Here is a 26,632-nt window from a genome sequence, read left to right as displayed (position 1 = left end):
ATGGGGTATTTTGAGCTGAAACTTCAGACACATTCAGGGGACACCTTAGACTTATATTACATCATTATATTACAACAAAAAACGTTTGATGGCAGCTTTAAGTCTCTTATGCTCACCAGTACTGTATTTATTTGATTAAAAAACACAATAAAACAGTAATATTATTGCAATTTATAACAAATGTTTTCTTTTTTAATATATTTTATATCCTGTGATGACAAAGCTGAATTTTGAGCATCATTACTCCAGTCTTCAGTGTCACATGATCCTTCAGAAATCATTCAATATTACCTTGTGAAACTCGTGTGTATTTCCATATAAAATAAAAACATTGCTGTGTTTGTAACAGTAGTCAGATTCCCTGGTACCATATTATAAAATGTTGATATTACATTGTTTTTAAGATGCCATAAAACCAACCATATAACCATTAACCACATTCCTTTGTTGACACGAGAAAAAGCAAGAAAACAACATTCATGAAACTAGTTTATTTAAATATAATACACAAGATGCCATTAATTCAAGCATTACACTCGTTTTTACTAAAAAAATATTATTAAAAAAAATAAAGGATGTTGCATGCTAATATGAAGCCTTTCTAATGAATTCACATTAAGGTTAAAGTTCACACAAACAGAAAATATACACAAAACTATCTACAGCTGTGAAGGTGTGAAAGTGAAGATAAACATGGGAATGAAATGCATATTTCAACACACCCTTGTCCAGAATTAAATTAATGAAGAATAAATAAATCTCTTTTGTGATATTATTAACTGTTCACGTGGGCATTACTTTAAGGTAGCCAGGTGCTCCAGCCAATCACATCCGTTTTCTAACCAGGTGCTATAAAATGTGTTTACTCAATGTTGTAAATGGCTAACTGAGTAACTGCAGCGGTTGGCTGGACTGGATAACAGGGGTCACACTGTGTTCTACTGGCCTGAACTAGTCTGGCTCAGTGGAGGACAAGTGTTACATTCTTTCAAACTTATGAAACACTTACAAGGCGTCTTTGTTTTTCATAGAAGGCGAGTCATTGGATTCTCCCGCTGTTTCTCTTTGTAGATGAAGAATAAATATTTGTTGCAGTTTTTTTGTTTCAGGATAAGCATGCCATAACTCACTGTCTCCCCTTTAGTTCTTTCAGCACAATCAGTATTATTTGAGGAACTGCTGTTCCTGATCATTTTCCATGCTCTCCGAAATAATATATAAAAATCCTTCATCCTTCTTTACTTCATATCCCTTCAAGGGTTAAAATAAAATAAAAATGTTTTCCCCATCTGTTATCATCTCTATAATTTTTCTAACTCAGAAAAAGACCCCTTTATCCCACAAGCCTTTAGCCGAGTTAATACCGAGGGAGATTATGAGAGATAAAGAGAGCTCAATGAGGGTGTTGTCTGTCTGTCCATTAATGTTAGGTGAAAGACATCATCTTTAGAGGGCCAGCCTCAAATAAATACCAAAATATCCCCAGCATCCATCTAGAAGCCCTTCACACTTCTCACAATAATGCAAACGAGTTCTTCATTTTTGTTTTCTTCACTTGTCTTCATAAAAATGGATATGTTCACTTTAACAGTCCCTGTTGTGTCAAACCTACATTGATTATTCATAGTAAATAATTGTAGCAATAACAGTAACAGACCTCTGCATTGTTAGAAGCATTCTTGGAGAAAAGGCCTTTAGACATTAAAGCAATTGTATGTCCTTTGGTGAAAGTCTGTGGTCATTTGTGTTGCTAGTATTCTCCTGCACTGATACTGGAGGATGGTGCGGTGGTCATAGCAATGATGTGATGTTGCTGTGGTAATGTTCATGATTTAATTTCAATGACTTTGATGAAGGGCAGACTCTTGTTGGTCTGGGTGGAAGGTCTCAGAGGCTTGCTGCGGAGGAGACACATAAATAGACTTTGAATGTGTGTGCTTGTATGTCCGTTATCAAGCATATGTGACAGTTTGCATAAAATAATTTGAATGTAGCTATCGGGATAATTTGCATGTCCTACCTGTAGACAATCTGCGCATTGCCGTCTGATGGCAGGTATGAATTTGACCTTTGACTCCCCAGGTAGTAATCCATCTGATCGCGCATTTGTTTGTTCTGTAAGCGAAGCGCATTCACAAAGGTCAGACTTCAAGAAACACTCGTGAGATCTCAGATGAAAGAGTGAATTCACTAATCACTTTTGTATGCTGTAAAAGGAATATTATTTGATTTATGAAAGAAACATTTGGGGGGCGTTTTCAGCAGTAATTCATAAAATTATGATCAGATGATTGACAGAAGAATTATACTATGGTTGAAAAACGAGAGCTGATTTTTTTCAAAACCATGTTTTTAAAATATAAAAACTGAATGACTCTCATTGATTCTTTTTAGTGAATCAAAAACATACAGCATAACCAGTGTAGTCCAATTCCTGAACAAATGACTCTAAAGAATCGATTCTTTTAGTGAATCAATCAGCACAACCATTGTGGCCCAAATGATTCCTGAATGAATGACTCCAATGAGTCAGTTCTTTAGAGAATCAAACACAAGTACAAATGCGTACTGCTGTATGTGTTACAAGAAAATACTACCACTGTTTCTACTTCAAAATTTCGTGTTTATTTCAATGTGTTACTTCTTTGTAATTATTTGTGAAATAGAAAATTGTTGCAAATTGTTTTTTCAGTGTAGTTACAGCCAAATATTGGATTGGACTCTGTGAAAAGTCACAAGTCAATGTAAACACACCTTTTTAAAGAATTGTTTATTTGTTTATTTTTAAAGGATTGAAAAATGCTACAGTAAAATAATCATTTATGGAACCATTAAGGAACTAGAATCAGTTATAGGAATTGGAATCAGAACCAAAATTGTTGACAATTGTGAATTCCACCTAGATGTGTTTATATCTTATAAACTGACCTCTGCCTCCAACATGGCCACCTTCTCCTCCAGCTCTCTGATCACTCTGTCTCTCTCCTGAATCACCATGCGCGAGTTCTGAAGCTAAACGACACAACGATGGAAAGCTTGTGTTAGTACGTGAGCCTAACATGACAAAAGTTCATATGAGAGTGTGTGTGTGTTTGTGTGTTCACACGTACCTGTTCAATCATTTGCCGTAATTTTCTCTGTTGACTCTTGAGCATGTCATCCAAGTGATGAATCTTTTCTTTCAAAATCGCATTTTCCTTTTCCAGCTCTTCTAACCTGTTACATGAATAGGCAATTGTTTACAGCAACACTCAATAGATGTTTAAAGTTAAAAAAGGCAACATTACGTGACAAAACCAGTAAGATATGTCATAGCCCCCACCTCTCCCTCCCTGCATGGCCCTCCTCCCTCAGTTCGTGCAGCTGCAGGAGTTCGGCTTCTTTGGTCATCAGCTGGTCTCTGAGGGTGGAGCTTTCCTGCTCCATGCCGCCCATGAGGCGTTGGAGGTCTTCGATCTGTTTATCCTGCTGCTCCTTGCTTTGCTGAACTTTCTTCAGATACTCACTCTGCTCAGATAACTTCTGCTTATACTGATGCGCCTCCGCCTACAAGAACATGAACACAGACAAAAAATAATTAATTCACAAATCACAAAAGACACATTTATGTTTTTTACACAGCTTTCTGGAATACTCAAATCTGATTTGTCAATCATAGGATTCTGTGGACAAATATTGTTTTGTACAATGAGCCCTAAACTGTATATTTACATTTGTAAACAACCTAAATTTGTAAACAATTTGTCACCTGATATTTCATTTACCTCAGGAAAGTTATCCAATGTCCATAAGTCCATAAGTCATAGAGAATATAATATCACTATAATTGTAAATGTATTATTATATACAGTATATGCTGTATATTTACTTATATTTGCTATTAATGATGGGTTAATGTATGTTAGAAAAAATCTCCAAATTCTGTCAAATAATGCATAAAAATGTAATATCTTTATAGGCCAACAAGTTTTTGATAAAAGCAACCTATGATGTTGCTTTTAGATTATTTATTTATTAAAGCAAGTTTTTGATGAAAGCACATTTAAATAATGGAAGATATATTTATTTATTTTGTAAGCAGTCATTATAAGCAAGATTATTAGGTCACACTTTAGTTTAGGGTCCAATTCTCACTATTAAATAACTATAAGTATTGGACAGGTCACACACATACACCGTGCTGCTCACGTGTAAACTAAACACTTAAACTAAACAACTAAACTTAAGTATTACTGATTATTGAAAATAAACAGGAAAAAGTATAATTAGTCCCTTCAGGATGATGCTTTGTGTCTGGGTCCTGATCACTCTATCAGGGTTTATTTTGCAATAATGAATGGCTGACTGTTCATGATTTTTACATGTATTTAAAGTTGCCATCGAACGTTTTTTTACAAGATGTAATATAAGTCTAAGGTGTCCCCTGAAAGTGTCTGTGAAGTTTCAGCTCAAAATACCCCATAGATTTTTTTTAATAAATTTTTTTACTGCCTATTTTGGGGCATCAGTAAATATGAGCCGATTTATGCTGTGCGGCCCCTTTAATTCTCGTGCTCGATGCCCACGGAGCTCGCGCTTGCCTTAAACAGTGCCTAAACAAAGTTTACACAGCTAATATAACCCTCAAATGGATCTTTACAAAGTGTTCGTCATGCATGCGGCATGCATGTGTCGGATTATGTGAGTATTGTATACTGTTATATTGTTTACATTTGATTCTGAATGAATTTGAGGCTGTGCTCCGTGGCTAACGGCTAATGCTACACTGTTGGAGAGATTTATAAAGAATGAAGTTGTGTTTATGAATTATACAGACTGCAAGTGTTTAATAATGAAAATAGCGACGGCTCTCGTCTCCGTGAATACAGTAAGAAACGATGGTAACCACATTAAATAGTACATTAGCAACATGCTTACGAAACATTTAGAAAGACAATTTACAAATATCACTAAAAATATCATGATATCATGGATCATGTCAGTTATTATTGCTCCATCTGCCATTTTTCCCTATTGTTCTTGCTATATAGCAGATGATTCCTTGTCAGAACAACAGTGACAGGAAGTTTCAGTTTAGATTTTTACAGTATCGGTTTGACATCAGCTACTTGCCTAACACTGAAATCCTTGACATATAAAATGCAAGCAGTAGCCGATTACGAAACAGAACATCATCATGAAAGAATGTGCGATCTCACCCCTGCACACACTGTTCTTTCCCAACCTGGATCTGAGCCAGTTGACTAGTGGAAATGTCTGCCACTGTATTAGTATAACTGAACTCACACCTTCTCTGAAGACAGTCTAACAAAAGTTCCTTTGAATGCTCTATGTGATCCATAACATTAGGATCCTTGGATGTCATAAAAGAACCGAATGCTAAAAAGTGAAAGAGACTAACCAGCAGTTTTTCTCTCTCCTCCTGGTGTTTCTTCTCTGTGTCTTGGAGTTGAGCATACAGACGCTTACTGGCCTCCCTCATCTTCTCTTTTTCCTGCTCATCCACACTATCCTGGAGAGACAGAATATAGCGACAAAATGTTAATGAAAACAATCTGGAATTTGTTTGGTGACAGATGAGTTTGTATGTGTGTTCATGTACTTGTTACATGTGTCTTGCATTAGTTACACAACATAGTGGTTTAAGCAATAGTAGCAAACGGTACTTAATATTCCACAAAATATTTCCATTGAAACACGCCCACACCTCTCCCAGCAGTTATTTATAGACGTGTGTGAGCGCGAGATGATGTGTAAGTTGGAGAGAAAGAGGGAGGGATCTTCTCTGTATATGCGTCAACAGGGTGTGTGTTTAAACACTGACGTATGCTGTCATAGCTCAGCTTTTCCATCCATATTCCTGCTCTAACTACCCAGGCACACACATCCCATTGGGAGGATAATCCACATTATTCATTCCTAAAAAGAATCTGCTGCCGCCACATTTAGTTTCATCAAGCAACAAAAAACAAGAATGTGAAGAATTTGAGAAACGTTAAAACCTGTTGAACAAATACCAGCGATTAGAACGAACTAAAGATAATTACTGCAGGTGGCTTAACATGTTTCCCGAGCTATGCGTTTTTGTATGGTTTCCTGGGTGATTAATTCCTCAATAGCTCCTGGATAACACATAAACTAATGGGTGTTTACTGCTGCGGGGTTTGTTGATATGCTTTTTGCTAACAGATTGCAGAGATAAGGGTGTGAATAAGCAATTACATGATCTAAATGATAGAAAAAAACAAAACAAAAAAACATTTATCACCCAAAGGATACAGATTTTCTAACACAGCGCATTATATAACATGACTGCTCTGAAGCATGCCGGTCACTGCAAACAGACAAATAGTTATTTGAATGGCTCAAAATAGAAAATATCTTTATTTTAGTATGATAATTAGGGGTTCACAGATATTAACATTCTTGGCGATATTGATAAGCCGATAATTATTTTCATGTTATGGCCGACAATCAATAAATAGCAGATATTAAGGTTGACAATATTTTATAAAAATAATTCAAGCGAATTTTGGCATCACAGTATTATAAAGCAACGTATGAAAAATGAATGTTAATTTAGATATTTGCTAAAGTTTACATTTATCAGTGTTAAAAATTATTCATTTTTAGGGTTCGATGAAGGCACAGGTAATCTCAATATAAACATATGGTAAAATGGGCATACTATTTTGTCAAAATATTTTAAAAATAAAACATTTAAAGCTAAAAACAAGAGAATTTAGGCATCACAACATTATAATGTACAGTATGAAAAAATGATATTCATTAAGATATTCGCAGTTTTTTTTTTTTTTTTAATGATTCCATTTTAGTGTTCAATGATGGCAAAGGTATTCTAAATATAAAAAGGGGAAATTAGCATGTGTGTGTGTGTGTGTGTGTAAAGCAACATGGCATATAATCTCTCACCTGTCTCTCAAAACCATTTAGGGTCTGTTTAAGTGCTGAATTAGTAACTTTTCTGGGACCAGGACCAGATAATACCAGCTGAGGGTGAGAAAAGGAGAGCCAGTTAACATTTATGCTTAATCTAGCTTAGAAGAGCACACATATATCTGCAGATTGCCTCACCTTATGTTCTGCTCTGTGACTTTTAGCTGCCATCTGCTCTCTGAGGTTCTTTAGACAGTATCTCACCTGCACACAGTACAACACAGTTAAAACACATGTTCTGAAAACAGCCAAACACAGAAAAGTGGGAAATGCGAGTATTTTTGCTCTGACCTCCTGTATTTGTGAAACTTCCTCTGAGAGCATCTTTAGACTCTGTTGGTGTCTGGCTTGTGCCTCTTTGCGGTCTTCCAGATATACCTGACAAGTAAATCCAAATATATTTAAAAAAAAAAAAAAAAAAAAAACATAACATAAGCATTGAAATCACTGATTTCAATCAACACATGCCTGAAATTAAATGTGTTGAAATTTTAGTCTAGTTCTGCCTAGTTTAGGGCAGAGCTACAAATTAAATTACTTAGTATCAGATCTAATTATCCTTTTACATTACAGGTCATACAGGTCATGTAATAATGATCAGTAATAATTAAAATCTAAAGACACCCACCTTGATGACCTCACCCTGGTCTTCAGATGGCTTGATCAGATCAGGCTTCAGTGGCTGTCTCTCAGAGGTTGGTTGTACCAAAGCAAAAGCTCTGCCAATTGGCTGGAATGACATGAAAAATACATTTTAAATGCCAATAGTATATGAATAGTATATGTCTATTAACAGCTCTTTTATGTTTTGTGACAACATATAGAAGCTTAATCAGCGGGACTTCCACTTATTTAAATAGTATGATGTCTTAATTATCTAGTGTTTTCATAAAGTAATTTTTAAAAAATATTTAATATATTTAAGATACAAACTGATATCTCCAATAAAAGCTGATAACCTATACCAGTCTATAAGTTTTTCAGAATCAACCTTTACATTTGCATGTCTTTGCAGAAAACAAGGGCCCTTTCTAAATGCAAAGTATAAATAACTCTGAAACACAATAAGTAGCAGGAAACCCCTAAAGAGCAGGAATGGACGCAGATGTGGGAAAAGGGACATGGAAAGTTATGCAGTTTCTGGAATCTGAAACAAAGGGCCTCTGGTTCTACAAGAATGTCCCCTGGAACAAAGCCACATGTTCCTTATGTTTATAGAGCTTTGGCAGACTGACAAAGAAAGAGAAATGGACCAAAGAGAATGTATGTGTGGGCATGTAATTCCACTGAAGTTAATCTGAACTGATTCCACAGAATCACTGTATATTCAGGCCGTAAACAACAGTAGAAATGATTAAGCTTAAGCATACAAAAAACAAAACAAACAATTATCACCCAAAGTATACAGATTTTCTAACACAGCACATTATATAACATGACTGCTCTGAAGCATGCTGGTCACTGCAAACAGACAAATTGTTATTTGAATGGCTATTTGAATGGCTCAAAATAGAAAATATCTTTATTTTAGTATGATAATTAGGGGTTCACAGATATTAACATTCTTGGCGATATTGATAAGCCGATAATTATTTTCATGTTATGGCCGACAATCAATAAATAGCAGATATTAAGGCTGACAATATTTTATAAAAATGTATATTAATTTAGATATTTAGTAAAGTTTACATTTATCAGTGTTAAAAATTATTCATTTTTTATGGTTCGATGAAGGCACAGGTAATCTAAATATAAAAATATGGTAAAATGGGCATACTATTTTGTCAAAATATTTTAAAAATAAAACATTTAAAGCTAAAAACAAGAGAATTTAGGCATCACAACATTATAATGTACAGTATGAAAAAATGATATTCATTTAGATATTTGCTAAATTTTAGATTTAACAGGTTTTTTTTTTTAAAAAATGATTCCATTTTAGTGTTCGGTGATGGCAAAGGTATTCTAAATATAAAAAGGGGAAATTAGCATGCACAATTAAATATCAAATATCGACTTGACATCAACTAATTTTGTTAGACAGACAAAGAATGAGAAATGGACCAAAGAGAATGTATGCGTGGGCATGTAATTCCACTGAAGTTAATCTGAACAGATTCCACAGAATCACTATCACAGCATAACCAGAAATAATCAGGATGTACACAACAGTAGAAATAATTAAGCTTAAGCATACAATACACAACTACAATCTATCAAAACTGTATCTGATGTGATCTAAATCTAAATGTACATAAATATGTATAAATATAAATATTGGACAGCAAGTTAAGTCAGGCTCAATAATACTAACTACTGTCCTGGTATTATACTGGAACATTCTGGTACAACTTCAGCTAAAGCATAAACATCAGAGATTCCATGCAGAAATGGTTTCAAACAGGCATGTATTCATTCTTATAAAACCTTCCCAGAGTCAGAAACACTGAACTCAGTCAAATATATTTTAAAATCTTATGTCACTACAAGATCATCTGCCGCTCATCTATTTTACTACGTATGAAACAGAAAGAAACAGACATTTACCTTCTCTGTGGTGGGCTGCTGCTGGTTCTGCTCGTGGAGAGTCAGTCTGAGCGTTCTGTGCCCGTTCTGAATAATGACATGAAGAGAAGCACAAATGTGAGTGAGGGATGCAACAAAGAGACCGTTATAGAAAGCGAAAGGGTGGGAGCTGCACGGATGAGGGGAACATGTGGGGAGGAGAAACTGAGTAATGCCCTCTGAGGGAGAGAGACTGACTGGAGGCCAATGGCCCATTAAAGTTTGGCATGAGGGTCTGTGGTTGCTCAATGTGAAAGAAAAAAAGCGAAAGCGAAAGGCATTTACAGTCCAGTCTCTAGGATATATACAAAGTTTGATTTGATTTGTTCCCCAGCTTCTGGAAAATTTTTGAGCCTTGTAGGCTTTGCCAAAACTTTGTATTTGAATGTAAATTTAAATCGTAACAAAAATGGAGGCGGGATGCCACAAATCTAAACGGAACAATGCACACCAGCGCAGAACGGAATATCACCATGACAACCCAGACACCCATCAACAACATAAACTATGTCTGTTGGACACAGGAAGAGACAAAGCAGAGACTATAAAGCTTTGGCAACACAAACAGATCAGAGGAAACACTCTAACGATAACATTCACATAACCAAATTAAGAGATATTGATGTTAACCTGTCAGAATAAATGTATATGGTTTTCAGGAATATAATCTGATTAAAAAATATTAAACAATGACAAGTGGACCTATTAAACCAACCACAAATCGATGGACAAATGCGTGTGTTTGTGTCCATGCATAAATCTAGAAGAGTCTGCTGACTCTAAAAGTTGTCTAGGTGAGTCACAGTGGGACGGGAAGTTCTAAAAAAGAGTGTGTTGCAGACAGCATGCACAAACTGTGACATATTTAACAAACATGTGGGAAACAGGCCTGAACTGACTGTGAAAATGTCCCTGGTAATTAATGGGGTAAAGATCAAGTGCCTAAAAATTCAGAACAAAGGTGACAAAGGACATTACACATTCACATGAGACACATTCCAGTCATACTCTACAAGATTAGCCGTAATTCTTATTTACTGTCATTAGGGCAGTTGTTATTTAAGTAATATAGAAGGCAATAGAACAGGGCTGAGTGCAAATGACAAAGAATATAAAAATAGGAGGAGACATGAGTGAATGGTGTATAATGGGAGATGACTGTTAAAGTGCAATTGACATCATGTATACTGTAAATAGAGAAACTGCAGTGAGTTCACTATAATAGAACAAAAGTACAAGGATGATATAGTAATAAGTAATAACGAGACAGAATATGAGATACAATATATGGCAAATGACATTATATGATATTAAGTATGTCATTAAGTAATCAAGTATTCTTTCATTCCTTTGTCAAACAATGAAAAGTATCTGTGGCATGTGCAAAAACATGATTTGTTTTCATACAGTCACCTTAAAGAGGTATACAGAAGACCTAAAAGGTCATGCATTATTTTTAGTATTTAACTATTTTATTATTGTATTATTTGTATTCATATAAATTATACAATTAATATTAATATTATTTTTCTATCTTGTTTTATTGAGATCTTGACTTGAAGGGATAGTTGATAGAATTAACATTCTGTCATTATTTACACTCCATCAAGTTGTTCCAAACCTGTATAAATTTCTTTGGAAGATATTTGGAATAATGTTTGTAACCAAGCAGATCTCGTCCCCCATTGACTACCATAGTAGGAAAAAAAATACTATGGTAGTCAATGGGGGACGAGATATGCTTGGTTACAAACATTCTTCCAAATATCTTCTTTGTGTTCAGCAGAAGAAAGAAATTTATACAGGTTTGGAACAACTTGAGGAGGAGTAAATGATGACAGAATTTTCATTTTTGTGTGAACTATCCCTTTAAAAGTGTTATTGGTTTGGAGGTAACAAAACACATTTTAAAGTGCATCACGGATGAGCAAATTCATTTTTACATTGATCAGGGATAGACTCAAGCTGAAATAGCTCTGTCTATCAAAGCTATTTTACTTCAAAATCAGTGTCTGACACTTAAGGAAGAGGCTACAACTTTATCAAACACTATATTGACTCTGAACATATGGTCTATTTTATGGCAACCATCTCTAGGGAACAGGACATCTGTGCGATTACAGAATGATGTTTGACAGATGCTCTTCAATTCTTTGCAGCTGACTGATTTTTTTCTATCGAGGGGAAATCATGAGAAAACATCTTTTGTTTTGTCGTGATCAGGAGGGCAGCAGAAGAAGCTTCTAGTGCACAGAAACAACAACAGCAAACATAATACAAAATTATATATATATATATAGTATGATATTATATATCATTTCATACCTTTTTTGGAAGCTAAAACCAAGATGCACAGACCTCCAAGTCTAGCTGTTACACAATTCAGGTACTATACAGTATGTATCATCATATCATATCAAACAATATCAACAAACTACCACAGCACACTCTGCAATTGACATTTTGGTCGATTTTAAAGGACATTATGGTCAAAAACATTACATGTAAGGCTGGAAGTTATACAGTGTATAACATGCCATCCAGAGGGATTTTAAAATTAGTCTAGTGATGCAACTTTGCAAAGGCAAGATGTCCAAGTAAAAAAAAAAAAGATCTATTATTATTGTTCCACTTAGTAAATCACTAGACAAAACACAGCCACACCTCGACCCACCTGGCCAAAACAACACATTTATCGCAATCCCATAAAACGAGACAAAACAACAATTACACCACCAGGATGAGGGGCAGACTAGACAGAAGGCAACCGGATAGTCAGTATCGACAAAAACATGACAAAAAAAATCAACAGAAGTTTAAGACTGTAAACAAACTTAAAATAATGAATTATGCATTAATATATTTACCTGAGGTACTAACGGAGGAACGTCCTGTGACTGTGTGCGAATCGGGTGTTTCCGTAGAAGGCAAAGCGGCATTTAGAGTCGAGCCAGCCAAGTTCAACACCACACCTCAACCCAAGAAAGCAACAAAGACAACACGCACACCTGCAAACTGACACGCACCTAACACAAAATTATCACGCCTGTAATGGGAGAGGATTAAAAAAATGTAAAGGAGTTTGTGAGGATTCTGCTTGAGGCATCAGAACAACAGGCTATTCATTACAACATAGCGTCACAAACAAAAACTCTCTGGCAGAGCAAACACTGTCACACAGGAATGATCATTATTCAAAGATTATACAATAGCTCTATGAGATTTGCATATTTTATGCACCAAGGAAATAGAGAAAAACAGAGAGGTGGTGGCACTGAGGTATTAGGAAAACAAACAGATGATTAATAAAAGATGGAGAGGGAGAGCAATGGCGTTTGTTCAATGAAAATCAAACCAGGTCAGAGTGAAACCTGAACACAGGTGTGAGGTACAAAGGGGAGAGAAACACACAGGACATAGAGAGAGGGATGGGTGATGAAAAGAGGGCGATCATTAGAGAACCGTGAGTGGAATGTGTCATTGGATACAGGCCTCTGGACCTCTCAAAGAGACAGACAAAAGACTTGGCTAATCACGCAAGCATTTTTCCTCGGTAAGATGTAAAGGTCACGCGAGAAATCTGAATAGCTCCTGAAACCTGAGACTGTAGATAGACAATGGTGACTTTACACAAACACTGAATCTGAGTGAACTGAAACATTAATAATGGCATTCTTTTTAAATAAAATATTAACTTTATGAACTTAAATATAAACTTAAAAAACTTTATAAAAAGTCCTTTAAATTACCTATAGTAAATAAAAAGTTTATGAAATGCCAAATGTCATTGATTAATAAAAAATAAAAAAAAATCTGCTAAAGGGATTGTTTTAAATGAAAGTATGCACTAAAATGTTGTTCAAAATGTCTTGCTTATAGCAAAAATATTTGTCTAAGTTGCCATCTTTCTCTCTCTCTTTCTCTCTCTCTCTCTCTCTCTCTCTATATATATATATATACACTAAAATGACGTTTATTTTAATTGTCAACTTCTGCAACCATAAAAAAAGCACATTTCCTTCCTTTTAATGCCATTGCACACTACTCTTCTAAAAAATAAATGCATAAATACCTAAAAAGTTTACACTGGTAATAAACAAATGAATTTATTCATTCTTTAATAATCATTATTGCTTCCAGTGTTGACAAGACAAAAAAGATAACTTTACCGCAATGTTCTGTGGAACTCTGTCAACTCAAGGTAAAACTACCAAGCCCACTTTTCACATGTGTACAGTACAATGTACATATTTGTTGTTACTTTACTGTATGCACTGTACTGTACTGTATATCACTCTAGGATAAGAACCATAGACACACAGAGGGCTAATGACTATCATGCAATCTGCTTCATAATGCGAACTTGATGAGAAAGGTACAATTTGTACTTTCACAGAAGCCACATAAAGAGTGAGTAAATACAGGTTTGAAGTTAAATATTTATTGTTTGACTCTTAACCCTCTATGTCAAAAGTGAAAGAGGTATTTATGGAGGGAGGGGTAAATGAGCAAAATGGAAAAAAAGGGAAACGCCTTACATAATCTAAGGTCATCCGGCTAAACTTGCAAAAACAATATAGCTTTTGTTTGCCTTTTCCTCTCCAAATCATTTTCAAAGAATAAAAGTGAAAAATGAAAGCAACTTTAAACATTTTAAAAGGTTTTCACCCTAATCCTCTGGAGAACTACATGAAATCATTTAAAGTCCTTTCAGAAGAGAATCTGTAAGCACGTGACTCTCTAAAGAATGTATCTCAAATGGTCTTTGACCTTGTAATGTTTGACGAGTCCATTAAAGAGCTTCATGTTGAGAAAGCAGAGAATGATGTTCTGTCTTCATATTTGCAACTGAAATACATGCAAAAGCTGTAGCTGCTGAAAAACATACAGTACGGTGCTTTAAGTCAGACTTGAATGGTCAAGTCAGAGTGAATGGCCATCATGTTTAAAAAAAAGGAAGGAAACAATCACAATGCCACAATCAAGCTAATACTTGAGCTCTATCTCTCTTCCTAACTTCTTGCCCAGCTTCCGTGTAGAAAGCAAAGACCTTCCCATTATATAGCCTATATTCTGTGGTACAAAAAGTGGCCATAAAAAGCAAGGGCTGCCCAGTCAACCTGGACGGAAAGATCAAGTTATTAATCACATAATTCGACATAGCACTCTTTATATAGGCCTACAGTAGCCTACTTTATATACTGATGAATGAACAGACGCAGACACAGCTGGCGTTTGGCTTAACTATCCCCAGAAATTCCTCTCACAGGTTATTAGCGAAACCAAATATAAAGTAAGTGACATTAAACCAGATTAAGCATCTGTTGTGCACACAGACAAGGGCAAGTGGAGGCAAAGGAGGTTTAGTGCAGCTAAATACTGTTTATCAATAAAGAGTCACACTTAGATAATTTGGTTCACAAACTTAATTTTGACGATATAAATGAATGAATGAAGCACTAAACCGTTGAAAAATGTGGTAAGAGAAGTTCCCAATCAGGAACAGGGAGCGCATTTAATATTTTACCAGGAAGAAATGCCTCCCGGGGGATCAAAGTTCTCTTTTATGAGTATGTTGAGAAAACGACCCAGAAACCTTTGTCAAGTTGTGTCATCATTTTCCCTTAAAACTTAATATGTATTTATTTCTTTTTGCTAAATTTAACTAGTAGCTACTTATTCATACATGTAGGCTATGTGTAGCCTTTGTTTCAATTAGCCAACCAACTTTATTCAGACCTGTGCAAAGATATGCATACATTTAAAAACAAACAATCAAACAAAGAAACATATCTGATGTTTTATAAAGATTAAACAATAAATAGTGAATAAATTCGTAGCCTACATACCATTCTGTCATCCCATCTGATTTCATCAAATGTGCACATACTCCCCATTCGATTCATTTTAGCTTTATGTTTCTACACTAAAAAGACAGTAGTACTTAAGTAACTAAAGTAAATAACAGCAGAAGTTGAATATCCCCCTTGCGCGCGCGAGCTCGTTGGTGTTGTGTTTTGTTTTGTTCTGATCTGGTCCGAAACGCTGAATAATAAATAGCCTCAGTGCAGACCTCACCGCGAGCTGAACGGTTTTGGCAGACACTCCCCTCGTCCTCCTCCTTCTTTTCACGGGTTTCTCGGGTCGTTATAACGCGTCAGAGTGAAATCTGTACTGTGACCTCATTACTTCGGCATCTCTCTGCGTTTGTTTCTCCTCAGCCCGCGGGAAAGGTGTCTTGTTGGCGTGTTCCACCGGAGCGACACGATCTCATTCCACTATCCCGAGGTTACGGAAAAAGGCAATATGATTCGACAGAATAATGTCTACAAAGTTGGTCATCTTCTTCAGAGTGATAGCTGGAAAAGGACCGGCCATAAGTTATACAAATCCTATTAAAAGCAAAAGAAAAAATGGAGGACGTCAAGAAGTGTGACTGCATAAACTACTCAAGGACGGTCACATCAATTTTACATTGAATTTTAAATTAGCTGTAGCCTAAGCTTATTAGGTTACCTGTAAAGCTTGTCTTATAATAATAATAATAATAATAATAATAATAAAAAGTAAGAATAAGAATAATAAAAAGTAAGAAAAATGTATGTATTTTTATTATCTCCAATTAAATCTCCATTGGAAAAAAAAAATAATTTAGCCTACATAACATACAGCAGCCTGCTCAATCAATTAGTCAACTAAATTAAATAAATATTAAATAAATATAATGAACAATTAAATACTCAAATAGTTAAAATATATAATATCGAGCAAGGAAGAGTCAAACTCAAGTGAGGTAATCAGACTCATGAGTAATAGGCCTTATAGTCAACATTCACCTCAATCCCATCTCAATGTCCTATATAATTTGATGTGTCACTCTGTAATTATTGGATGAACACTGAAAGTACATATTTAACAAGTTTGCATCATTGTGGTCCAGACCAGACACAGTATTAAACTGTAGTTTGATAAGCGGTTTTGAAGGACAGTCATAGCCCAGGCATGCAACACAAGAAATAGCTTCAGTCATATACTGGAACAACACATAATAATGAACAACTAGAAAATCCAAAAGTCTCCAAGTCATTCTACAAAATGTCTATATAAAATTGCACCACAACCCTGTTATCATGTTTTCTCCTAGCAGCAATTAATTAAAGGTGCCCTCGAATGAAAAATTGAATTTATCTTGGCATAATTAAATGACAAGAGTTCAGTACATGGAAATGACATACAGTGAGTCTCAAACTCCATTGTTTCCTCCATCTTATATAAATCTCATTTGTTTAAAAGACCTCCGAAAAACAGGCGAATGTCAACATAACACCGACTGTTACGTAACAGTCGGGGTGTACACCCCCAATATTTGCATATGCCAGCCCATGTTCCCAACATTATGAAAGGCATTAGACAAGGGCAGCCAGTAATGTCTGGATCTGCACAGGTGAATCAACAGACTAGGTAAGCAAGCAAGAACAATAGCAAAAAATGGCAGATGAAGCAATAATAACTGACATGATCCATGATATCATGATATTTTTAGTGATATTTGTAAATTGTCTTTATAAATGTTTCGTTAGCATGTTGCTAATGTACTGTTAAATGCGGTTAAAGTTACCATCGTTTCTTACTGTATTCATGAAGACAAGAGCTGTCGCTATTTTCATTTTTAAACACGTGCAGTCTATAATTCATAAATACAACTTCATTCTTTATAAATCTCTCCAACAGTGTAGCATTAGCCGTTAGCCACGGAGCAAAGCCTCAAATTCATTCAGAATTAATGTAAACAATATAACAGTATACAATACTCACATAATCCGACACTAGGGCACCTTTAAGGCAAGCGTGAGCTCTGGGCGGAGAGCACGAGATTTAAAGGGGCCGCACAGCATAAATCAGCTCATATTTAATGATGCCCCAAAATAGGCAGTTAAAAAAATGAATTAAAAAAAATCTATGGGGTATTTTTTTGAGCTGAAACTTCACAGACACATTCAGGGGACACCTTAGACTTATATTACATCTTGTAAAAAAAACATTCGATGGCACCTTTAAATCAATAAAACTTTGTCATTTCACATTGTCATTTGAAGTTTTCAAGGACACGCTTTATCACTTGTCATCACTGTTACCTTGATTTTGTATAGTAAACTGATATAAACAACTGATAACTAAAGTAGATATTATAGAAATATAATCAATAATATATAGCCTATAATAATCAATTATATAAAGTAATCATAATTAAATTATAGCAAGCTCCTTGTAGTTGCAAAATATTTATGAGCACAAAACTTGTAATAATGTCAATTTGAAATTTAAAAAAAACGTCAAACCTGTTACATCTCTTAAGGTAGCCTATAAATATGTCTAGAAAAGTCACCCATGGCTACCAAAGCTTTTTGTCCTTGATAGCTGCCTACGCAACTGACACTTTGACTCGTCAAGATTGTAAAATTAATTCATAAAGCAACAGCTGACACTTTGACACTCCGAGATCCTAAAACTAATCCATATGATTTGAGCAGCTTAGTCCAAATCTTCTGAAGAGACTTGACCGCTTTATATGATGAACAGATTTAATTCAGGTTTTTATTAACATATAAACATTCTTAAACTCACACATCAGTTGTGGTAAACAGAAGCTCAAGTATGTTTGCTTGACATGCGAGAACCAGTGAGGTTCATTCTCCTGTGTTACGCTGCATGTTTGAGCTTCCACAAGAGGTTTGATCTCACACGTCAAGCAGGTTCGTTGAGCTTCTGTTTATGTTTGCTGATCGATGTTTATATGTGAATTACAGCCTAAATTAAATGTGTTCATCACATAAAGCGTTCAAGTCTCTTCAGAAAATTTTGACTAAACCACTCATATGGATTAGTTTTATGATCTCTTTATGATCTCTCTATTTTGAAGCAGCAAAGTGTCAGTTGCGTAGCTGTCTATGAAGGGACAGAAATCTCTCAGATTTCATCAAAAAGTTTTTCATTTGTGTTCCGAAGATGAATGAAAATCTTATGAGTTTGGAACGAGGTAGAGTAATTAATGACCGAATTTCATTTTTGGGTGAACTAACTGTAAAGTCCATTTAGCAGTTCCAATTATGTGAATATTATGTCAAAATGTGGCAAGATCTTCTAGCTGTTTTTGAATATCTTCATGGTTTTAATTGTATTTAAATTCAAATAGCTTTATTTGTTAAATGAATACATAGAAAAAAGCATTTTCATAGTAATACTAAGTCATTCATGAAAATGTGCCAGAGGCATTACACACAAACCTGACCCTTCCTTAAAAATAGTTTCAGCAAGTGTGACAGTTGATATTATGTAATAATTTCCACGTACTGGGATGGATCAGTGATACTATACGCTGAGCATGTGTGTGCGTGCTTGTGTGTAGGGTGTGGATTTGACTCCTCTTTTTAAAATACAAAAAGGTTAATAATTTAATGGAAAGCTTTTGTATGGTGTATAAAATAAGTTATAATCTGTTTATTATTATTATTATTTCTGGCAGTGTACCAAACGATGGTTTTAGTTGGTTTCACTTGAATGCGATGATGAAATCTTAATGTAAAACCTGTCCAGATTTCTTAAGAAAAATAACTAATGCAATAACGTGACACTGATGCATAACATGGAAAACCACAATATTTTTTTCACAAGAAACAAACCCAACCCCTACTGTTAATTCTCAAATGTATTTAATGTATCTAATGAATTTACCACTCTTTTCCACTCTTCATATTTTCAAAGAAACCTTGATAAACAGAGACTGGAATCTGTAATGTCTATTTATGTCTTCAACTCTCTAATTCTTGCGTCAGATAAGTTATCAAATCATCAGTCTGTATCATGCTATGACTGTCCCTCACAAAACAAATCTCAGAGTCACAGACAGTGGTGCTATAATAAAAAGGCTGCTAGTTGTTTTGACAATCTTTAAGTTGAGTTTGAAAGAACTAAGGATTTCAAAACTCATGACAACATAATGGTTTCACATTAGAGTATTAAAAAACAATAAAATCAAAATAGCATTACAGGGAGCCTTGTGAGTGTCACACAGAATTATTTGTGTATTTTCTCCTTTATTATAATAAGTGACAAATGCCATATAATCACTCATTTAGGAATTACTCGACTTTTAGGTAAAAAAAAAAAAACAATTATTCATTTTACAATGTTCACTTTTCATATATGTCATTTGGTTTACATGCAGAAGCTTCTTCTGTTTGTTCAGCACAAACTGTTGGGAGATAAAGTTCAAAAATTAATTTTGACACCACCTGCCATTATTGAAGAAAAATTTGTTTGAATCATGTTTACATTTGCAAATTCTCTATAAATAGGGTTTAAAAAAACTGATGTTTAATTCCATCCATTCAAAAAGGTCATGTAGCATGAAATCTAATGTAGTCCAACCCAGTTTGATGTTATCTCAGCTGATGAGTTATCCCAGCTTAACTGTTAACTTTTTTCATTTGACACTTTTTTCATATACAGTTAATTAATTATATAAATAATACTTTGTGTTAACTTACAGGTGGTCATGGTTCCTGTGCTTTGTTCCACTAAAGAATACACTGGGACATCCAATCCTATCAGAAAAAGAAAACAAAGAGAAAAAAAAAGACTGTCATCAGATACAAAACCTTTTATACGTCTTTTAAACATTTTACAAAGAATGCCACTTACCATCTGCAATGTGGGAATAATATACAGAAAACCGGCAGTTTAATGTTGCTACAAGAGACAAAAAGAGGTACTTCTGATCAACTTCTACCATCATATAGCATAAAATGTACAGTATTTTAGAACATGCTCAGAAGAGCTAAAATCGCCTAAATCCTTACACATTTAGCATTTAACTTTCCCTAACTGACATGCTACAATCACATCTTACAAATGCAGAAAGAACATCTACCTTTAAAATCAATAATTTGAAGAAAAATGTTTGGGGGTTTGCTGATCCTGGTTTCTGTTTGAATAACTGGTGAGTCAGTCAAGGATAAATATATAACAGGAAGTATAATATCCACATACGAACTATGTTCTGATGACATTAACGGTCATCACTTTCTTTCTCCTTTTCAATAAGCCATTGCTATGACAGTGACATTTCAACAGAGTTAAACATTTCAGGACCTCAGTTGTAGACCTACATTGCCTGTTGATTTTGCTCCTTCGTTTTTTGAAATAAAGAATCACACAGATGATCAGTGATGTGAGGACACACAGAGACACTATTGGGGCAATCACTACTGTCAGATTAGTTGTCACTGCTGGACTCACGGCAATGTTGCCTTCAGTCTGGACAACAGGAATGTCAGCTGAGTTTAGCACACAAAAAAAGCATATTAAATATGATTCAATTGAAAATGGTTATTTCGATCAGATACATGTACATGCACACACACATAATATATTACGTCTTACCTGTGTGACAGGTAGGACAAGTGGTGGAAAATGTATCCATTTTGTTTGTCGAATGAGAAGTGCCATAATCTATAAATAAAATGTAAACATTTTACGTTAAGAAATGTATCTAAAAATTAGGGTTATATTTAGCATTTCTTTTATAAACGCAGCAGCTTAAAGGTGCTCTAAGTGATGTCACGAGTTTTTAGGCCAAAACATTTTTTGTCACATACAGCAAACATCTCCTCACTATCCGCTAGCTGCCTGTCCCCTGAACACATTGTAAAAAAACACGGTCTCTGTAGTCGCCCCAAGCTCTGAAAATGGCATAAAAACAAACTGGTGCAGCCTGGACCACTAAACATAATAAACATGCTCCAGCCAATAACCGACAAGAATGATTTTAAATGCGTGTTCATGACTGTTTCAGGAAGCACGGAGGGGAGGAGGAGGAGGAGGAGGAGGAGGGAGGGTCTAGTTACTCCACCCAGGATCACTTAGAGCACCTTTAATAGTAATTATTTTTGGCTTTTTGGAGACTCAAACTAATGCATGTGATGCAGGAAAAAATGTGTTTTATGTTACTAACATCTACTAACAACAAATATTTAAACAGTAATACAAATGTTAACCCATTTACAGGTCTTATACAAATTAGAGTGTCTGTCTGTGCATTAGTACTGGGGATTTTTCAGTGACTCTCCAGTAGGTGGCGACAAGTAATTCTTTGAATTATTCACCCGATCAATTCATTGCAAACTATGATTAATTCTGGAACCAAACATCACTGTTGTGCTGCTCAGAGATGCAAAAGTTCATTCTGCTTTGAACTTGCTGGGAACTATTTTCATTGTTGCAGCAAACTTATACCACCTGGCAATTTTGTGGTTACAATTTAAGTTAGTAAAATCTAAATTAACTTGTTTATTGATCTGTCATGTAAAAGCAATATCACAGTCATGCCATTTGTATATATTAGCGCGGCGGTAATATTCAGAACAGCAGCACTCATGCCCATGTGATATTGATTAATTAGATTATAAAATATTAGATTAAAAACACACCTTTCATCACCAGCTTCACATCATAGCAGGTTGTTTCATTCACTCTGCACTTATACCAGGATCCATCAGTATTTACTGCATCCCTTATTAGCAGAGATCCATTCCCTAGTATTCTCACTCTCTCATACAGAGGCCTCGGGACTCTCTCTGTGCTGTTTGAGGGCTTGTGTGGAGGACGATATTGGGTTATTTCTGTTGACTGGTGACCAGTAACTATTTTCCAAGTAACTCTATCAGTAACGTTTTGCAGTGAATGTTCAGAGCATGGCAGCAACACTGAAGCATTTGCTGTTGCCTGAACAGGGTTCAAAGGTTTACACTCTGAAACCAAAGAAACACAGTAGTATTTAAATTATATATGTATATGGCTTTCCAATGAGGATTATTAGCTTGAATAAAAACTTTGCATTCTTACTTATGACACTCAGGTTAAACTGAGTAGTTTTAAGGCAGTCCAAACCACTGTAGACCTGACAGTCATAACGGCCATCATCAGATAAATTGATGTCTTTCAAGTAAAGTGTAACATTTCCAGCATCATTTCTCACAGACCATCTCTGATGCTCTGACACTGGAGAGTCTGAACAGATTACGATGTCTTTAACTGGGTTGGTCCTGAGTAGTTTCACTGTTAGAGAGTCCAGTGCGTGGGTTGTGGAAAGGCAAGAAATAGACATATCGTCACCCTGAACATAGTTTATGTCAAAGTGATAAACTTGCTTGCAGGGTGTCTCCGTCTGAGCTAAAGGGGAATTAAAAAGAGAAACGAGACATCCTGAGAGAACCGATACATGGAAGACAGGAAACTACAACAGGGTTTATAATAAATGGTTATTTTAATTGCTAGTGTTTACAAATTCATAAATCGACTTAATAACACTTTACAATACGGTTCCATTTGTTAAAATTAGTTAACTATGTTAGTTAACATGAACCAACAATTAAAAATTTATAATTTATAAATATAAGTAAATGATCATTTAAACATTTACTAATACATTATAAAAATCAAAAGTTGTATCTATTAATATTACTAATTGGACCTGTGCTTACAATGAACAGATGTATTTTTATCAACTTAAAGTTGAGTAAATACTGTAACAAATGTAAAGCTCATTGTTAATGTTATAATGCATTAACTAATGTTGACTTATGGATCCTTATTGTAAAGTGTTACCACTGACTTTCATATCAATTTTATATACATTTATATACATTATATACGTGTATTGTCGGGGTAAGTCTTTGCACACCAAACAATGTTGTTAAAACAAAGACTGTCCTTAATAAAACACTTTCTTGCTTTAGCAGGAACAGAAGCCATTTGTTAGCACAACAAATAAGAATTGAATTATTTTCCAAATAAGTAACCATTATGTAGCCTATGAATGACACTGATCACATGCATGTTACACCCATTCTGCCTTTACACACCCAAAGCACATTGATATTATGCATATATCTTGTTTCTGTGTTGGTTAAAAGAATTTGACTTCATATAATAACACTTACCTTTGCAATCTAATAAAGCTGATATTAGAAGATAAAGAAGTTGAACATATGAAGGCTGAAAACTCCCCATTATATACAGATGCTCACTGCAGGACAGCTGAAATATATTTGAGCAAAGGCCACATCACTTCACTTTTGCACTTTCGCAAAGTTGTTTTCAGTAGCTCTAAATTTAATGAGGAAGTAAATATGAACTAATAATGTGCTCATATAGATGCAGTGAGATTCTATCTGTGATGGGGGGTTTTCAGCCATCATATTAGAAAGCTGCTATTAGAAGTTGGAAATATGAAGACTGAAAATAAAAAATCTTTCGCGTCGACAGTTAAGTGCAGCATGACTGAATAACAGCACAAGCCACAAGAGCTTTTACATTCACATGGTTAATTTTGAAGTACCAAAGTACGAAAGGTGATTTCAAGTCATTGAATCAATTTGCTACATTACATTTGTTATTATAAGAACAACAATACTTAAAGATATAAACTAGGGTAGAGAACTACAAAGGTACTGAATTAAAAGGTTTAGCTTACAGGAGAATACGATCTTTTTGGTCATTCATTTTTTTAATGTAGCCTAATATAGAAATCAGAAAATGAAACAACGGCACCTTTTTCGTTTTTCATGTTTTTCAAACAAAAAGAAAAACAAGAATTGACCCTTCGCCGGGAGTTTGATTGAAAAGCGATCTAACCAATCATAATACTAAATCCGCCATTTTGTCCAACAAAGCAGTCAGGAGTAATAAGATTAACCTCGGTGGACTTGAACTTGAAAAATGGTGTGTACTGATGTCTTTCCGCATTTGAAACATTTCTTCTCATGTTCATTCAAGTTTATTTGATGCAATAAATTAACTAGTAGGAAGAGATGATCGGTTCATGAGCCACTTGAGCTGAGGCGCTACAGTGATCTGTCACGACACATTAAAGAGCCACAAAACAATTTTTATTGTTCGAATTTCTTAAAAAACTACACAATTTGAAAGCTAGGACTTTTTTTAATATCATAAGTAACCTGGCTCTGTCTTGTCTGTCGACGTGTTGTCAGTGTCCTCTTTGCTCTGCAATGTATTTTTCACTCTGTGTGGCGTGACAGCGCCCTGGCTTGTCGGACAAAGCAACAGTAACTAAGGGGGGCGGGTCTTTGTGAAGGGTCAATTGGGCTTGATTTTTTCGTTTTTCATTCAGGGGTAGAAAATGAATAAACAACTTGAATATTTGATCTCTACATGTTGCCGGGAATGAAACACCCCTTTCAGCTGATTGGTCAACCAAACATTAAACCGTGCCATCATCAGTTCTTCCGCAGTTCAGAGCGCAGCAGAATAACAGTCCTCCTCTGCTATGGATTCTTAACGCATTTATTGCAACTACATTTAATGTCATTCTCATCAAACAGCCAGACTAAAGAATGGCTTGACATATACCATACCGAGGCAGAGCCTAGACAAAGCTTTCTTCTGTGTGTCCGTAAATGGAGCTGCCTGAAGTGTATATTGATTAGACTCACTCTTTCTGTCAAAAACAAGGGGCCGAGGGTCTGTCCAAGTAAACTTCCTTCTCCCACTTGATGAAGTTGAATGCACATCAAAATGGCCACTAGAGAAAGTACTTAGGGAAGTTCACGAGTGTAGAGTATGTCTAAAAGTGGAGTTAAATGCAGCTGTGGTGTGTACAGATAAAGTTGTAATGGATTTGGCTTTTCTGTCTGTTTGGGTGGGTTATGTGTTTAGATCTTCCTGTGTTAAGAAATGGTATGAAACTTGGCAAGTTGTTGCCACTTGCAGTGTGAACACACACTACACACAGAGGTGTGTAGTGTGCTATCAAAGTGAGGACATTCCATAGGTGTAATGGTTTTTATACTGTACAAACTGTACATTACCCTACCCCTAACATTCTGCATTAATAAAACATTATTTAGTATGTTTTTAAAGCTTTTTTAAATATGAGGAATAAATGTCCTCATATTTCATGTTTGTCATAATACCAGACCAGTGTAATACTCATGTCATTATACAAATTTGTGTCTTAATAAATCACAAAAACGCGCACACACACACAAATCATAGACATGAATCAAAAGGTTAAATGGTTCATTATTCATTATGTTATTCACTTGTAGATTGGTTTGTATGGTCTATTTAATCCCTATGTTTCTTTCAGTTCTTGGTCAGTTCTTTCAGTTTGGTCAGTTGCGTGTTACATGGTTGTTCTGCTCGTGCTTCTAGTTTCTGAGTTCTTTTGTCAATAAAACTTAAACTGCTGCATATATCTATTTTTATTTGCAACCTGGTGTGACATTTACCTTCTCTCATTTGTTTTCAAAGTCTGAAAGTAAGAAATATGCACGGAGCGTTCTTTAGTACTTCTGCATTAATATAAGCCAGCTGGAAAACTTCCAGTGAGATGTCACTTGCTGGTGTGTTGAGCATCAGTAGTGTAATACTTAAGTTTATAATCAGAATATAGACACTTAAATAGTCAGGCATAGCATTAATTTAGTTATTGAAACATATGACGACATAAAAAAATTAAATAATGACGTACCTCAGTGTTCCTCCATGGCTTTAAATTAAATTCGACCATCAGTTTTCACACTTTCGTGAAAAAAAGCGTTAAATATTTATTGTGCACTTTAGTTAGATTCAGTGAATAAAAGGTGTGTTTTCACAAGTGTGTGCTGAAATCAAGATCTTGTGCTGCACTGACTGACAGCTACTGTGATTACAAAGGGAACGCACAATGCTTGCTTTCTGTGTAATTCATTCACAAGAAAAGTTATTGTTTTTCATGAGATTTCGTGTGTACTTCATACTTCACATTGACAAAATGTATTTTTAAACCTAGTGATTTTATAATGTTTAATATTTAGTCCAAAACGTTGGTAATTCATGTCTTTCAGTGTTTTCTAATCAAATGTTGAGTTTCCAACATTTTGAAACGTTCGGTTTTACAAATGGAGACCATCTCAGAAGGATGAACAATATTTGTGGTCACCACATTAAAAATATCATTTGAAGTGATGGAAAAAATAATGCGTGTGGGTGTCTAATTACAGACATGGCATTTCTTAAATGGTCCCAATAGCTTCGTCTTTATTGCAAT

The 26,632-nt window shown here is 35.1% G+C and overlaps 2 protein-coding genes across 5 annotated transcripts; both read right to left on the bottom strand.

Annotated features, from left to right (window-relative positions):
• Nucleotides 1–461: 461 nt before the first annotated feature.
• Nucleotides 462–15,606, bottom strand: tuft1a (tuftelin 1a). Of its 3 annotated transcripts, none has more exons than XM_067404494.1 (12): nt 15,372–15,606; nt 9,505–9,570; nt 7,586–7,687; nt 7,249–7,335; nt 7,096–7,161; nt 6,934–7,011; nt 5,402–5,512; nt 3,323–3,546; nt 3,111–3,216; nt 2,929–3,012; nt 2,021–2,115; nt 463–1,898 (listed from the first exon to the last, which is right to left on the bottom strand). In XM_067404494.1, exons 1-12 carry the CDS (start codon nt 15,426–15,428, stop codon nt 1,826–1,828), a joined length of 1,149 nt encoding a protein of 382 aa, XP_067260595.1. In that variant the 5' UTR covers nt 15,429–15,606; the 3' UTR covers nt 463–1,825. The 3 variants fall into 3 exon arrangements, with proteins under 3 accessions (XP_067260583.1, XP_067260595.1, XP_067260591.1); XM_067404490.1 differs by lacking the exon at nt 15,372–15,606 and adding an exon at nt 12,390–12,568; XM_067404482.1 differs by lacking the exon at nt 15,372–15,606 and having other exon boundaries at nt 462–1,898; nt 9,505–9,753.
• Nucleotides 15,607–19,325: 3,719 nt separating this feature from the next.
• On the bottom strand, nt 19,326–26,186 carry LOC137026257 (uncharacterized). 2 transcript variants are annotated; one of them, XM_067393541.1, is made up of 8 exons: nt 26,075–26,186; nt 22,426–22,752; nt 22,011–22,331; nt 20,965–21,033; nt 20,691–20,858; nt 20,224–20,271; nt 20,070–20,126; nt 19,326–19,774 (listed from the first exon to the last, which is right to left on the bottom strand). In XM_067393541.1, exons 2-8 carry the CDS (start codon nt 22,685–22,687, stop codon nt 19,713–19,715), a joined length of 987 nt encoding a protein of 328 aa, XP_067249642.1. In that variant the 5' UTR covers nt 22,688–22,752; nt 26,075–26,186; the 3' UTR covers nt 19,326–19,712. The 2 variants fall into 2 exon arrangements, with proteins under 2 accessions (XP_067249642.1, XP_067249633.1); XM_067393532.1 differs by lacking the exon at nt 26,075–26,186 and adding an exon at nt 23,523–23,639.
• Between the last annotated feature and the right edge of the window lie 446 nt (nt 26,187–26,632).

This window comes from Chanodichthys erythropterus, chromosome 2, assembly GCF_024489055.1.
Source record: "Chanodichthys erythropterus isolate Z2021 chromosome 2, ASM2448905v1, whole genome shotgun sequence".
Taxonomy (NCBI): Eukaryota; Metazoa; Chordata; class Actinopteri; order Cypriniformes; family Xenocyprididae; genus Chanodichthys; species Chanodichthys erythropterus.
The sequence above is the reverse complement of the archived record's forward strand: the minus strand, read 5'-3'. Positions and strand labels throughout refer to the sequence as shown.

Coding starts and splice junctions, on each gene's coding strand:
- LOC137026257 (XM_067393532.1), bottom strand. CDS start 23,592: ATGGGGAGTTTTCAGCCTTCATATGTTCAACTTCTTTATCTTCTAATA. Junction 20,272..20,690: donor GAGCAAAATCAACAGGCAAT/GTAGGTCTACAA, acceptor TGTCTCTTGTAG/CAACATTAAACTGCCGGTTT. Junction 20,127..20,223: donor TTATTCCCACATTGCAGATG/GTAAGTGGCATT, acceptor TTTTTCTGATAG/GATTGGATGTCCCAGTGTAT.
- tuft1a (XM_067404482.1), bottom strand. CDS start 9,738: ATGGGCCATTGGCCTCCAGTCAGTCTCTCTCCCTCAGAGGGCATTACT. Junction 5,513..6,933: donor TAAATGGTTTTGAGAGACAG/GTGAGAGATTAT, acceptor CTGTCTCTCCAG/GATAGTGTGGATGAGCAGGA. Junction 3,217..3,322: donor GGCCATGCAGGGAGGGAGAG/GTGGGGGCTATG, acceptor TTCATGTAACAG/GTTAGAAGAGCTGGAAAAGG.